This window comes from Astatotilapia calliptera, chromosome 23, assembly GCF_964374335.1.
Source record: "Astatotilapia calliptera chromosome 23, fAstCal68.1, whole genome shotgun sequence".
NCBI lineage: Eukaryota > Metazoa > Chordata > Actinopteri > Cichliformes > Cichlidae > Astatotilapia > Astatotilapia calliptera.
This window is the reverse complement of record NC_137443.1, coordinates 24,519,080-24,535,474: the sequence shown is the minus strand read 5'-3', so window position 1 is coordinate 24,535,474 and position 16,395 is coordinate 24,519,080. Positions and strand designations below refer to the sequence as shown.

The following is a 16,395-nucleotide window of genomic DNA, read 5'->3' as shown; positions in this document are numbered from 1 at the left end:
ATTTAGCTGTGTTAATCCTAACGTATTTCTAGAAGGTGTAGATGACAGTGTCCCAAACGTCATACTTGTACTCATGCTGCCAAGCCTAACCCTGAATGCCAGCACAACCATCAGTCCTGACTTGTCACATAGAAATAAATCATTAATTGTAAAGAGCTTCTGTACTCATATGAGAATTTTGTGCTGCTAACAGGAAACTCCAGGGTGGGAAGGCTAAATGAGCATGACTCTTAAATCAACCTTTTTAATCTTTATCATTTCAGGGTTTTACTGTGGAAAGTCAGACTACCCAGAGAACATGAATGTGAGTTACTTTCAGACTTTTGGTCGGTCAAAGATTGTAAAAACCTTTGAAACGTTTACTCACCCATGGGCATGAATCTCATGGTATTTGGGGGCTTTTAATGATTTCTTTGAACTGTTCTTTTTTTAGTGGTGGAAAAAGTTAATGTATGTTATATAATTCTATCTATAAAAGCTTTAAAAAACAAGAACTGTGTGCACAACTTTAATTTTATACATATACACTCCCATTAATTTGTGGCTTAATGTCTCTTAGCATGTTGGACCTCAACCAGACACTTTTGGTAGCCACCAACAAGCTTCTGGAATAATCCTGGCTCAGATCTAACAGCTCTTCTTGGCAGAATAGGAAGAATTCATTTAAATTGGGTGGTTTCTTGGCACAATCTAGGCTTTTAAGCTCAGTTCAAACATTTTCAACAGGGTTGAGGTCGGAGCTTTGGGAAGGCCATTCTAGAAGCTCAGTGTTAGCCTGCTTTATCTGTTCTGTAACCAGTTTTTATGTTTTTGGGATCATTGTCATGTTGGAACACCCAACTGTGTCCAAGTTTCAACCATCTAGCTGCTAATTTGAAGTGAAGAATTTGGAGTCCTCCCCCTTCATTATTCCAACCATTTTGTATAATGTATCATTACCACTGGCAGCAAAACGGCCTCCGATTCTACCACCACCATGCTTGACAGCTGGTACAGTGTTCTCAGGTTTGAAAGCCTCACCTTTACCAGTCATGATACTTTACAGTTTGGGTCTTCTTCCAGACCTTTAAAACATGGTGATAGATCTTAATAACAGCTGTACTTGCATACAGTGAGTTAAATGGATGATCTTGGAATCTGCAGTTGGCTCCAAAAAATATTCCCAACTTGGGTAAATCAACAATTCTCTTTCTTGGATCGTCACTTGGAGTTCCTTGAACTTTCCCATTGTTCTGAGTATTGGTCAATTCAATGAGTGCTGTCAAACAATCACTTTAATGCTGCAAAGAGCAATGACGAGTTACATTAAAGATTTAAGCTGTACAATCATTCCACCGTAGAAAAAGAACAGTTGAAAGAAATCATTAAAAATTAGCATCACACGGCCTTTCAGGTGAAACTTTTCTGTGTAAAGTTTTACATATTAAAATCGAACATTAACCAAACTGTTATTTCATATTCTAAATTTTCACCTTAGTCAACTTCACATGCGCACACACATTTCAGCTCCACGTGGACTGTGTGGACCCGATCCTTTGGTAGTCCAACTCCTGCCCCTTGGATGTTGTTTACAACCCCCTGACTTTTAGAACCAGTGACAGGAAGACCTCCGCAAAGTCAGACTTCACTTCGAGGTGCTATCAGGCACTTCAGTTTCTTTAAACATCAGGAGATCCTTAATCCTTAATCAAAATCAAGTAAAAAAAAGAAAAAGAAAAAAAAGACTTGAATCTGCAAGTATGAGATTTATTTTTGCTTGCAAAGTTGTATTTTTTCTGCATTTTACAACACAGCATTAATTAAAAAGCCATAAATTCTCACTGGTATCAACCAAGTTTATTAATTTGGTGCACAAAAAAGGCAAGACTAACAGCACTACCATCATTACAGAGGTAAAAACACAAGAGGTGTCCATTGGGGAAGAATCAGACGATTCGATAGTGAGATACACAAGGGGAACACTATACATGGAAATCAATACAAATCACGTTCAAAAACAGGAAGTGGCAGTGATTGGAGTTGTTGCGCTTGTCAAGAAGTACCAGCACAACGTGTTGACATACGACTCCTGGAGTGGCCGCTGAGGCTGGGGTGTACCGTGTTTTTTAAAGCTGATGACAAGCAGGAGAAAAATATTTTCAGCTGTAAGCGTACTGAATGATCAAGTGCTCAGTTTGTTGCTACATTTAAAATTACAAAGCTCAGGCTTTTTGTACAATCCTGTGGGGGGAAAACACTCAAAATCTGTTTCATTCAATCGGTGCATATCTCCACTTCTGGATGGTAGAAAAAAACAGCACAAATGATTTAAATCACTGTCACATCGTACATAAAATCTTTACTATATACATACAAAAGAGCACACGTGAATGTACAGAATGAAATCCAAAGAGTCGTAAAATGATGGAAGACTAATTATGGTAAAAGCTTTGCTGCACTGTTCTCTTTAAAAAGTGAATTTACTTGAAAATATTGCTATTTGAACCATTGTTTTTCACACTGTATCATGGTTCAACAGTTTTAAATGTTTTATTGTGGATATTTTTACCCACTTTTAGTGGGTTTTTACCCGACCTTCAGTGGGTACCCATATTTACCCACTGAAGATTTCTTGGAAACATGGATAAACCTGCCTTGTCCTGCCAGGTAGGAAAGGCATGAAAGAGTATGGTTGGCCTTTTTGTTCAATATTTCACTAAAATACTTCTTTGTATAAATATTAAGAGCGTAAGTACTCAGATTTATGCTACCAGTTGTCCTCTGAGTTCAATGCTAGCATGCTAATATGGTCACAATAGTTAAGCTTAACATGCTAAGCGAGTATATGTATATGCCTTGTAGGGCCGCAGACCAGTCAGCACGCCCCTTATAAAATGTGTATTCCCTGACTGGTTGGTGAGTGGTTGCTGGCTGTCGTTGTGTAAAATAGTTTGCAAAACAGGGTACTGCCTCAAAAACCTTGTTGCAATTGCTTTGGTCGCTAGCAGATTACTGCGGTCGTCCACAGTTTGCATGGAATTTGTCTGCAAACACTCACCAGTCAACCAATGAGTGGTAATGAAACATGAACAAGTGTAGCACCACCTAGAACATTTGCGTTCAAAGTAAAAGCTGCTGAACCAACATATTTCAAAAGGCAACACTTTTACTGTAAAGGCAGTCTGTGCTCTATTCTTCACAGTTTTACTATCGCTTCGTGAGTAGTTGACAAGACATGAAGTGTTTGCAAACCAGGTGGAGACTTCCGTGCAAACTCTGTGCCAAATCGGCCCTCTATTTTGTTACAGCCAGCTTCACCTAGCAACAGTAACCTCCAACAACCTTTTGCTAATCTGGGAAAACACATTTTTCCATAGTGAACGGCAGTTACAAGGGGGTCACTGGTCTTAGCAATGGATTCCACAGCGACTGCCCACAACAAGCAAAAGATCCCCCAGTTCAAGACCAGGAGGAAATACCTTGTGGGTTGCATCAGGATGAGTATCCTGCCCAATCAAATGTGCAGCACTGCCCACTGTGGAAACCCTTAGTGAATAATGGGAGAGCTTAATGTAGTTTTCTTTTGGTTGGAGAATTTTTTTTTTTCCTAGCAGCCTTCCAGTGCCAGGCAGTCGCCATCAGCTCTCTACGTCTTGTGTAAATGAGGCCTTAGTCATCTTATTTCAGCTAATATTTCTCATATTTGCTGGTTAGACACAAAGTACAACAGACATTATTATTAGTCTTGCAGGAACTGAACCGTTGAAAATTTGACCATGGACTGTTTAAAGGATGGACAAAGTCAAGCTAATGCAGGAGCGCCTTAAAGGTGCATTCTGATATCCAGCAGGGGGCGAGTCCTCTGACTGCAAAAAGACTTTGGGTCATATAAACCTTTACAGAAAACCGCCCACAGTTCCTAGTTGACAAGTTACAGACAAAGTTGCCAGTTTCAGAACATAGTCGTTCCAACCTCGTTTTAAAAATCTTAATACTGAGCAAGCAGTTTCTCAGTCAAATCCACACCTTACACATCATAGCTGGTTTCAAACATCACAGTGTTTGAAACCAGCTGTGATGTTTGAAACCAGCTGGGGAAAACACTCATCCACTGAAGCACTTAACAGGCCAATGGATGATGCTCTGGTGGCTAGGTCCATCTTTTATACAGTCTATGACTTTGACTTTAAGATGATGCAGCGTGGAAATTTAAGGGTCAGCAAAGTTCTTACAAATCATCCTGAGAGGAACATTAATATACATGGCTATCCATCCAACCAAATGTCAGCCTTATAGTGAACCGGAGAGAAAAATTCGTTTGTGATTGAAATAACTGTGATACAGTATCAGGAAACAATGAGCCTCTGTACACATTCTAACAGTAAACCACCAACAGTTGTTGAAATGGTTTACCAACGGACCAACGAGCTCACAGACCGCTACAATGGCATTGCCTTCTGTTGAGCTGCACTATATCAGTGTAGCAAAGAAGCGCTCTCTGGACCAAAAGAGGAGAACCATTATTATAAACTGAAGCGTTTATTCAAACCCAGATTTTTTTCCCTCCCTCTAGAAAATATAAACCTATGTTGATGCCTACTGTGTGAGTATATATATATATAAATAGATTTGGGCATGCAGGTACAGCTAAAAGCAGATCTCCAAGGCACCAATTGCACAATGCTGTCAAGAAATTAGTTTCAAAGGGTAATGCTGTACCCGAAAAGATGTTCAGGTATTAAGAAAAAAGTAAATCAAATCATAATTTATTGTCAAGCAACAGATTCTTTCAGTTACAGAGGACTTGCTATGCTTGTTACCATCTCCATGTTGTTATTCTTGGACTCTACAGCAGTAGCTTTGCATTATTCAAGGATCAAAATAATAAATATTCCTTATACTGAGCCCTGGAGTAGCCTATCTTAGACTATTTGTCTTCTAAATGGCTTCCACTAACAAACAGAGGATTTGAACAACAAGTGGGTGGGGCAAAGACAGCCCCACTCTCTGACATCATCCAGAGCCAACAGCAGAAAAAACTGTCTGAAAGCAAGTATTTAAAGTAGACTGAAGCCGGCACTTTTCCTTGCAGAGGTTACTTAGACATACACTGACCTCATCAATTAAAACCTAATAGGTAGCACAATAAGTCCACTTTGTCCACTGTGTGACAACAGCATATTTATAACAGTATCCCTCAAAGAAAAGTAGCAACTGTACCACTGATTGTTTCCAATAGTTAATCTAATTCTTTGGGCTCTTACGAATCCCGTTAAACAAGTCTTGACACGTTTTGTCATACAAATAAATGTGGACAACTGTAAATGGAAATAAATGGGAAAACAATTCAGTCTCTAAGTAATCTATGATGAATTGCTGTTAACGGTAAAATGCAAATATATTCATACGCACGGTGAAAACATTCATTTTCATGCATTCAAAAACAGATGTAGGCTAAAAACCTTAAACTTCAGACATGAACTTCAAAATGGCAGCTTTGCTTTGCTTTACAATGTACATCAAAATTTCAATCCAAAGGTTCTGGAGTCAGTCAAAAGTTGGAAAGCTGAAGCTCGTTTTCCTTTTACTTACACTCAGTTTAGTTAACAAATCCCAGAGCGTCATTTATGGTGGAATGAGGCAGTAGGATACAAAGCGAGATGCGAGTGCTGCGGACTGGGAAAGCTTCTTCGTCTTATTTAATATACAGCAGGCATTTATGGTGAGGATAAGTGCACTACACATTGACCTGTATCTGTGTCCATCCTGCAAACTCACCAGATTTTTTTATACTAAATATCGAAACACACCACCTTTGCGTAACCCTATTTAACGATTACAGGCAGTAAGAAGGCACCCTCTATAATGCCAGAACCGGATACTGTGGGACATCGTGTTCACATGGACATCTGCTGTGAGGAATCTCGCTGGTGATCGTCAGATTTGGGAGAATGAGAGAACACGGTGCACAAACTCGTCTTAACAGCAGCTACATAACGTGACACAGATGCTGATTCATTTCTTGAGCTAGCTTATGCATTCTTTGGCAAAGTTGTACAATCACAGAACTCAACAACAACAATGCCTGTGTGAACACAAACTCATATGAATGACTTAATTTGGATTTTAACTGAAGCACTGATGGGTGGGGAAATGAGCCTGAGAAGCTTTAGCTTCTCTTGGTCAGAGGTCTGCCCTCCCGGATGTGCTTGGCGCTCCTCTTTTCCGTCTTCCCCTTCTCCCTAACCTTCCTCAGGCGCCGGGGAGGTGGTGTACCTCTTGATTCACTGTCCTCCTGAGCGCTGGATGTATCCATCCCATCACGCTCTTCAGGAATATTCGGAATGGCCCCACTGCTCCCATCTAAAATGTTCCTCAGGGACGGGTCCTCTGGTGTGCAGGTAGCAGTGGTGCCGCTCTCACTGCTGCTCAGGTCCTGCTCTTCGCCGTACCGCCCGCCACGGCTGTGGTGCGGCAGGGAAGAAGCCCTGATAGAAGGTCGGTCACGCTCCGTCTCGCGGATGCTTTGCTGAGGCTCGTTCATGTCCACCCCTGAGTCCAGGCTGGTGTCGTTGCTGCTTGGCGGGCGGTGGTGGCTCTGGAGCTCAATGATGGAGTGGCGGACCTGCGCTGCTGGCTTCCCGTCTAAGGAGACAAACCAGGCTCTGGGGTGAGACGACAAGGACTTGCCACGTGTCAGCTCCAGCAAGGTGCGCTCTGAAATCCCCTGCAACTCACTGGGCACGCCGTGCCCGGTGTTGAAGCCCTCCATGCCAGCTGCCTCATTAAGAGTCCCAGGCACAGAGACGGAGGATTCAAGGAGGTTACTGTAGCGTCCCCACACACTGTTAGGGCCTTGCCCCTGAGGGGGCGTCTCCAGAGGCTGGGTATCATCTTGGCTACTCTGCTGTGGGCTGCTCCCACCTTGTGAGTGGTGGTGAGGAACTTTGGGTAGTGTCTGGGTGTAGCTGTCTTTACTTGCAGGCTCTGAGTGAGCATCATACTCACTTCCGTTGCGGGGGAAGGTGGCGGACTTGCAGCCTGGTAGCTGCTGCTCCTGAGCACTGAAGAGCTCGGGAGCGGGAATAATGGCCACTGGCTGGTTGTAGATATGGACCAGCTTATCCTGAAAGAAGTTGTCGCAGTTGATGTTGGCCCGGTTCTGCTCCGACTTCTCCCTTAATCGAGACACCTCCTCACTGTTGATGTAGTGAGGTGGCGGCTGAGGACCCTTCATCCGATCTGGAGTGATGTTCTCATAAAGCGGTGCCGTGGCACGAGTCCCTGGATCCTCCACATAGATGTTATAGTTGGCTTTGTGCCTTGGAGTAGATGACGGTTCGCACTGGATGCTGCAGGTGGCGAGGCTGTTGTCGCCAGATCGGAACAACAAGCCCTCTTCCATGTGGGTGGAGGTGGTTTGGTCTTTCTTTACAACCGTCAATTTGGAAAAACGTGCTCTCCTCCTCCTGGGCTCTCGATAAGAACCTCTGTACATGGGAGAAGCAAAAGTTAAGCAGGACAAGCTTTGGTCTACAGGCTTTTCAGACTCACTCAAAGAACCTTTAAAGTAGGAACTGTTTCACTATTTCATTACTAACAGCCTATCAAAGCTGAACACAGAGTACCACATTTACTTGTTAAGCAGCTCTTGAGAGTTAGCATAACTCTGGCAGAAGATATTGCTAAAGTTGCAACAAGCATTGTAATCTGTCTTTTTAGGTTTTCAGTCATCCAGGTCATACTAGTCTTAAGAGCTTGGTAGAAGGTGAGGGGTCCAGTTTGTTTAGTCACTCTTAAGACTAGCATTGCAATCCTTTCTGCTAATTGTGCACCTGCACTCTTCTACTTTTATCACGTATATTTTCCCAGTTTGACTGTGCCCTTGCAGCAACTTGATTCTTTTCCTTTTCAGCCATTCTGTTGCAGATTTGCTGCTGTGCTTCAGATCATTGTCCTGCTGCATGACCCAGTTTGGACCTTGTTAAGTCTTTTATAATTGTACTTTAACATGCTGATACAGTGCTATGGTGCAGAGTTAAGATAACTGATATGGTGGAGTTACAACAAGCATGGCAATCATTTCTCCTAGTGCTGCAGCTGCACAGTCTTCTGATCCACTTTACTAATAAAAAGCATGCATAGTTTACCATTTTTACTAAAAATGCTTGAATAATCTAGCAATTTTTTGCAGCGATATATAGGGAAGGCTAAGCTAAGGCTACAGCTAGCAGCTTTAGCCTAGCCTTCTCTGTATAAAAGGTGTCAGAACAGAAGCTAACAAAGTTCTGTTTTAATTAGAAATTTTGGAGCCCAAAAATTGTCTTTAGTTTATATAGCAAATTTATATCTGTTCCAAACAACTGTTAACTGTTTCCTTGATTACTAAAAACTGCCATATTGAGCCATATTGTTTGAGCCCTAATTTAAAGTGACATTGTAACCAGTTAGGCCAAAGAGAAATTTACTGATACTGTTAAAGGCCTGTGAAAATCTAAGCACAACCCATAGCAGAAATAACTTGAAGTAATTATTTCTGTATGGCTTTATCATTTTCTGAGATTGTTAGGAATTTTCTGTATGCAAAGTCGCAGGCAAATCTGAAGAATAAAACTGCTATGATGATTTCTTTAGAGATGCATTAGAAGGCAATCTTGAAGCTATGGATGCACTCTTAGATCACACCTTTTTAATCTGCCTCTTGTTGATCAGCATTGCATATATTGTCAATTGAAAACATTTCTAGAAGGGTTTCTTACCCACAGTGGCACAAGACCAGGGACAGAAATCCGATCACTATGGCCAGAGTTCCACCCAGTATTCCTACCAACAGGTAGGTATGGTAAGATAGGAAATCCAAAGAGTTTGCATGTCCCAGATAATCTAAAAGGATAAATGTATAAGAAGGTGTGAAACAGGTCTAAACAAAAATAGCATTCACATGTGTTAATGAAGGTCAATGAGGTATCTACCTCTTGATGAAGGCAGAGGGGCGGCGATCCAGTAGCCCAGATGGGAAGCGGTGTAGGTCCAAACCAGCTCATTTCCAACCGTTTTAACTATTCCCAGACCATGATTCTCCCAGCCACCTTCAAACAGCAAGGAAAATAGCATGAGAGGAAATTTCTTTTAAGTCTTTTTCTTGTAATTCAGCTGCTCTGCTGCTATTTGCATTGCTACCTGTCTTCTGGTTGAAGGCCCAGGCTGGCACAGTATCAGAGGCCCTGAGGTGTGTGTGGTGGCCCAGCGGCAGACTGATCTGGATGGGTCCTCGAACCTGTATCTCCTCGCCACCGGAGTACAGCAGGACGCTGATGGCTGCCACGGCTTTCAGATCAATACTTCTGAAAACTGCAAAACAGTCCATGCCAGGAATGTAAATGGTAAAGCATATTGTTACCTCAATAAAAAAGTCATCCATCCATCTCCAAAGCCACACTTTCCAGTTCCTACTGGGGAATGCTGAAACAATCCCAGGCCAGACGAGATATATAATCTCTCCAGCAGGTTCTGGGTCTACCCCAGGATCTCCTTCTAGTTGGGTGTTCCTGGAAAACCTCCAAAGACAGGCACCCAAGAAGCATCCTAACCAGATACCCAAACCACCTAAAGTTCCTCACCCTATCCCTGAGGCTGAGCCAAACCACCCTACTGAGGATGCTTACCTCAGCCCCTTGCACTTTGAATCACCTTGTTGTTGAATTGTGCTATACAAATAAATTTGCCTTGCCTTGCCTTGTATTCACGACTAATGTTCCCTCTAAGCTGCGCACGTGTGCAATTGCCCACTGCTGGCACGGTCTCTGCGCACAGAAAATCTGCGTTGTGCACAAAAAAAAAATCTAACCTTAATTGAAATTGAAATTAAAATTTCAACAATTCTGTTTTGCAGTGTTAGTCAGTACGTGACTGGCTGCTCCAGTATGGGATTAGAACGATGCCACCTTATCCCATAGTCCAGCCAATAATGCGATTCACATTCGTATATACGCAGCTAATCAACGTCGTTGACAGGCTACGACAGCGTCCTTATGTGCCGACACCGGTGTTTTAGCTAGCGAAGCAGCGTGGCTGATGTGGAGTGAAGCCACGTTAATGACAACGTGTACAACCATTGGAGATGTGAGCAGGACTGACGGAAGAATTGACGGGAAAAGTGTTGACTTTATACCAGTTTTTAAATTGTGTTGATAGGCCACGTAAAACCAGAGTTATGATAAAAAAATATATGCAATGTTTGTTTTCTTCCTGAATACTATCGTTGTTTATATTTACTGCGGGAAGAAACGTTCTATAAGAAAAAACGCTCGAAGTACGGAAGCACTCTCCGCCTGTGAGCAAAAACAAAACCAAAAACACCCCACCTTTTCCTATTGGTCGAAAAAAGTACCATGTCGACCAATCAAAAAATGATATGGCAAGTTGTTAAGAAACGGATGGAAGTTTTAGGAGTGACGGCGGTGTTTTGAGATGTGAGAGATTTGCGACATAGCGCAAATCTTATGTCGTTAGTGTGTAGCGTAGTCAATAGTTTTGTGTGTCAGAACAATGAGGCGACTGCTGAATGTTACAGGTGTTACAGGAGTGATACATCTCCTGTTGTCAGGCCTGCAGGTATCAGGCTGTTGTTCTCCTTGATGCGGACAGAAATTATTTTTGGAGTGGCACAAATAATTTGTATGGCATCAAATTTGATGCCAAACAGCTGATTATGCTGTAAATAGTTTGAAATGTTTATTTAAAAAAAAAACACCTTGGCTGCATTTTTAAAAAAATAGCTGCAAAAAACTTCGTTGTTTGCAAAACTCAGTTACTTTTTTGAAGAAGTAACTATATAATTAATTGCGCAACATTGGTCATTATATATTGTATTTTGCAGACAGAGTTACAGGACTCTCTCCCAGACCACAGACTCATACTCATAATACAACTCAGAGCTTTATAAAAAAAAAAAAAAAAGAAGAAATTTGTGTTTTCAAAATTTGAGTTCAAGTTAGTTTTACTTCCAATAGTGTTAACATCCTACACAGGTCAATGACTACATTTTTGTTTTACATTTTCATTGTAAGTGGGCTAAAGCAGTTAATTAAAAGTAGTCTAACATAAATGTAAATGCTGTAATTTAATAAACCATGTAACTTGGATGGATTCAATGCTGGCATGACCACAGTCGTCTGCTGTTGCTCACAGTGGTCCAAGTGTCCGCTCAGGGAGTGTGTGTGTTCGCTCAGACACATGGAAAATTAGAGGGAACATTGTTCACGACCTTACTTTTTCATTCTTTACCTAGATTTCATGACCAGAGGTAAAGGTTGGGATGTAGATGGAGCAGTAGATCAAAACCTGAACCACCCTAACCCACTACTGACAAGGAGTGTGAGCTGGGTGTGTGGACCCTTCAGCACCACAGACTGGTTTCTGGGACGTGGAACATCATTTTTCAAAGGCATGATTGATCTCTTTCATTCTGTACCTCTTTAACTGGACCAAATGTCATTGTGACGTTTAAAAAATCTGATCAGGAAATGTTTTTCTTTACCTGATTTGTTGCTGATGAAGCCCGGCGTGCAGTTGGTGCAGTCCTTCGCCAGGTGGGGATGTGGTACAGTCAGGTACGCCATCACCGAAGAGATGTTGGTCTTATCCGGGATCGTGAGAATGTTCTTTGGGAACTTCACCATCGGCTGGGATGAGCTGTCTGTGAAAACAAAATGGCAGGTTATCAGTAGGAATTTGGGCACATGTGCTTTTTAAGTCGATTCAGCCTTCTGCACATTTGTTACACATCTGCAAGCCGCTTTGCAAACCACTTCCACAACAGCTCCTCCTTTTAAAGGTGTAATTGAATCTTCTCTTTACTCAAATAATCTTTACAAGTGACTTTAGTTGAACTAAAGTCACTTGTAAAGTAGCCACATACAGCTCAGTTTGGTCTGCTGTTTCAATCTATCGATTTAACTGTGAAGCAAACTAGCTAAAATGAACCCTCACTGGGTAGTTGATCTTACAGTCAGTATGTTCACTTTACTAATGAAAGTCTTTTCAATGTAAAGAAGAGGGGCCCTGCCATCTACCCACTGGGTTGCTGTACACAGTGACAGAACACAAGTACATTAAAAACTGACTAAACTAAGAGCAGCCTGTGTGCAGAAAAGCAGTTTGTTTAGTTTTCTGCAGTCTGAAATCTGGAATTTGTCTTTGCTGAAGGTTGACAGCAGTGATACCTGCAGGAGTAAGCCTTAAGCAGCTTCACTACATTCATTTTAGAGAGGGAGGCATGTGTCACAGAGTTTAAATACCTGGAGTCAACCATCCCAAAGTAACAGATGGTGAACAAGAGAGTACAGGCAGGGTGGAGCGGTTGGAGACGAGTGACAGAGGGCAGCAAGAATGGAAAGGAAAGTTAAGAATATGGTTAATGGTTTGGACACAGTGGTGCTGACAAAAAGACAGGACACTGGGAGTAACCAAGGGAGACAAAAGTAGAAATGAGTACATCAGAGGGATGGTTTACTCTGGATATATTTTTACTGCTGTGCAGTAAGGCTGATGCACCAAACCAGGAACAGCAGCGCAGTGTTTGCAAACTATCCAGAGGGCTGAATCGTACCTCTGGGCAGACCGATTCCAGCCTCTGAAGCCACATGTTTAGACACCTCTGGTTTCGTCTCAGTGTCTCTGCCAAGTGTGTCCACTTTGCACTGTCAAACACACTCAAAAGCCTACTTAAAGCAGTGTAAATTGAATACTAAAAGCCTAAACACAGTGTGTGTGTGTGTGTGTGTGTGTGTGTGTGTGTGTGTGTGTGTGTGTGTGTGTGTGTGTGTGAGAAGGAACTCACCAGGTACCTTCCCGGTGATGAGCACGGAGTCTTCATACAGCCAGATGTTCCCCTGACTGTGAGGCAGCAGCAGCAACGTGACAGAGGAGAAAACTGCCAGAGAACAAAGAGAAAGATCAGGAGCCAATCACAAGTACAGAAGAACAACAACGATCTGTCAGGTTTTCATGACCTATAACATCTGCTGGTGTGTTTGTTTGTTGGTTTGGTAGCTTGTAGAGCTACAAATCCAACAGCAGAGGGCGTCCAAACATTGGAGCACAGCAGAGTTCAGCTGTCTGGCTCAGCACCACAAAAGGGAGGCGTCTCTGCTAATGCAACTGTTCCCCCCACCCTTCCTGCATTTTCTCCTCCATAACACCTGCTCCCCACTTCCCTTTGAATCACCACCTGCTCCCTTGCCCCTTCTCCACACTAAGGCCAGCAGAATAAAAACATCCCCACCACCCCCCTGCTCTGGCAGGACAAAGACACTTTGCTGAGACAAGCATAGGTCTCATGCCGGCCTGAGGCAGACACCTCGACTCCAAGAGCGATCGATGAGGCGAGCACAGGACGCCACGCTCAGTTACACTCGACTGGGAACATAAATCGCCTCATCGTGGACAAACCTCAGAGACAAGTTGTGTGTTGTCGCTGACACTTCATTAATCTATAATGACAATGAATAATGGAGGCGAGTGTGTTTGTGTGTGTCTGAGTGTGTGGGAACTGTGCTAGCAATACTGTAAGCTCCACAGTCTTGTTTTTGGGGTTTTTACGTCAGCTTTTAAAAAATTATTTACTGGTTTGGTCATTTTTAGGTTGGCAGTGAGCCCACTTTCTGAATTCTGTCTCTAAAGCACTTTAGACCAATAACAATACTCACCAATACCAGTACCGATATACCAGTATTGGTATTGGTAATATCTGCCCTGTATTTACTTGGTAATTGAAAATTAAAATTATTTAATAAAATTCAGTGGGCTACATACTGAACTTTGAGGATAGAAATAAAGTATTGATCCAGTACTGATATCAGTAATTGTTTCGATCTGCCCACCTCTGCTGGTTACTCACTTGGTCTCTTATTGGTGCTCCAGGGGAGCAGGCTGGGCACGTAGCCTCCCATGCTGCCCAGCAGGGTCAGACCGAGGCCCGGGCTGTACGGCACCCAGAGCAGAACCTCCCCCATCTCCCCGGTCTGGGCAGAAGTCCTCAAGGTGTGGTTGACGTAGACGTCCACCGAAGCCCCCGACAGGGGCTGGCGGGTCACCAGATCTCTCACCAGGACCTTCAGGGCAAACTGAGGCTCTGCAAAGAAGATGCCAGAGGAAAAAGAGGAGATCTGGGTTGCACGTGTCCCTCCTGCGTGCTCCGTAACCTTTCTCTCGCCATGAAAAAGTGATGAGGCGAGCACTTCTGCGGGGAGGGTGGAAAAATACATCCAGGAACCGAACGACAGCACAGAAGAGATGCAGTCTGACTTTTAAATACGAGCTTCCAGATAAACAATGCACTGTTTGCTGTTATTGACGGACACACATACAGCCTCAGCTGTCCTTTGTGTGTTCACTAGGGACAGGATGTAAACACAGACTTTACTTACTGTATCAGCAGAGCAGCACAGGATTACCACACTCCCCTCCCTCCCTGTCTCCCATTAAGACATCACCTGCTCAGGCCAAAAAGATAAAAGCCTAATCCTCCACACCTCCATATTCCTCCTATTAATCCTATTACACTGGACTGTCTGATTTCAGTCCAGCAGTGTATCAGTGCGCTCCTGATTTCCTAATTTATTGCAGAAAGCCCCCTTTATTAACGCACCTGCACCATCAGTCATGCCCCACTGTTTCCTCTGCAGCTGATTTCCATTTTCAGTAACAATGACATCCCCCTCCTCCATCCTCCACCCCCTCCATCCTCCAGCAAACACCCCCTTCCTCTTTGTTTATGTTTACCTGCTGATAGAGCCGAGAGGGTGGCGGCTCGGCTCGAGGCGGCGGTGTAGGTGCCGGACGGGTCTCCGGCCCCGGCCGTGAGGCCGCCGCCCTCCTCCAGTGCCGCTGCTGCCCTCGCCACCCCATCCAGGCAGGAGATCAGCAGCAGCGACGGCAAGAAGAGGAGCAGCGGCGGTGGGTGGCGTTCAGCGGCGGGCATGGCGAGAGGGGGAGCAGGCTCAAAGACATAACGGACCGCGAGGAATCGAGCTCTGGAGCGGGGAGCGCGATCACCGAGGCCTCGTCCCTCCCTCCCTCCGTCTGTGTGTCTGTCAGGGTTCCTGTGATGCTGGTGCCGAAAGAAGGAGGAGGCACCCCGCGGAGAGGAGATGCACTGGTGCTGAGGCTGGGCGTGTGGGGCCGAAGATCGTCTATATAAACCGCGATGTCTCACTCTGTTAGAGGAATGCGTGCGGTAATCGAGATTAAGCAAAATGAGGGCGTGTATCAGTAAACATACCCGGAGCAGAAGCACTGCCGCTGTTTTCTAACGTTTCATGGATGTTACTGTTTGACAAGAGCAGGGGTGCCCAATCCCAGTCCTCGAGAGCTACCGTCCTGCAGCTTTTAGACGCATCCTTCTTCTGACACACCTGGATCAACTGAATGGCTTGTTATCAGGCCTTTGCCAAACTTGATGGCATGCTGAAGAGGTAATCAAACCATTTGATTCAGCTGTGTTGGAGTAGGGATGCATCTAAAAGCTGCAGGATAGTAGATCTCGAGGCCTGGGATTGGGCACCCCTGGACAAGAGTCTCTGCTGTCCGCGGGAAAAGTGTCAGAGTGAGCGCTCCTCTCTCTGCGTCATCTCTGATGAGACCCAACATGCTGTTACATCATCGGGGTCTGCGCGGCCCTCTGTCGGTAAACTGGGGACTCAACACTTCGGATCATACAGGGAATTCTTTATACTTTGCTATGTACATCTTTAAATAAATCACGTTTTTAAACATACATGTAAATACAGTAAATAAGGCAAACTCTCTTAGGCAGCTTTCTTGTCATGTCTTTAAGTAGTCTTCAGGAATAGTTCTCCAGGCTTCTTGAAGGACATTCAAAGCTCTTCTTTGGGTGTTTCTACCTTTAGATGATTTTCATAATTTTCATACCTCAGCCTTTTCTCTCCGTTTCCCTTCCTTAAGAATGGCTTGTTGACAGCCACTGAGACCATTTCTGATGAGGAACAATAGATGATCAGCTGAAGGTCCAGATGAATCTATCAGGTCCTGTGTCAGATTCTTTACTCTTTCTATAAGGACATGACTTGTGTTCTTTTTTGTATTTTTCATAGATTCAAAGAAATTGGAACAAATGATGTGTTTTTGTTACAGGCTGCTTAAAAAAGTGCCTAAAGATGTGTAGAAACAACACTGGCTCATCCCGTGACTTAGGAGCCTTTTTATGCTTGAGTGATAAGTGGCATAACAAAAACGACTGAAAATGAGTGAAAAAGCAGCAAATGCACAAATAAACACAGTAAAAGATCTTCAGAAAGCTGGAGAACTACTGCTCAAGAGCACTTTGAAAACTGACCAGAAAGTTGAACTCCTTGAAAGCAAAATATAAAGAAATGAGGGGCGGCTGATGAAATC

The 16,395-nt window shown here is 43.6% G+C and overlaps 1 protein-coding gene across 1 annotated transcript; it reads right to left on the bottom strand.

Moving 5' to 3' along the window:
- Positions 1 to 1,821: 1,821 nt before the first annotated feature.
- Positions 1,822 to 15,252, bottom strand: fam171b (family with sequence similarity 171 member B). Its single transcript, XM_026158649.2, has 8 exons — positions 14,764 to 15,252; positions 13,880 to 14,113; positions 12,821 to 12,913; positions 11,519 to 11,677; positions 9,160 to 9,330; positions 8,952 to 9,068; positions 8,739 to 8,862; positions 1,822 to 7,469 (listed from the first exon to the last, which is right to left on the bottom strand). The coding sequence occupies exons 1-8, from the start codon at positions 14,960 to 14,962 to the stop codon at positions 6,149 to 6,151; spliced, it is 2,418 nt and encodes an 805-aa protein (XP_026014434.2). The 5' UTR covers positions 14,963 to 15,252; the 3' UTR covers positions 1,822 to 6,148.
- Positions 15,253 to 16,395: the final 1,143 nt, after the last annotated feature.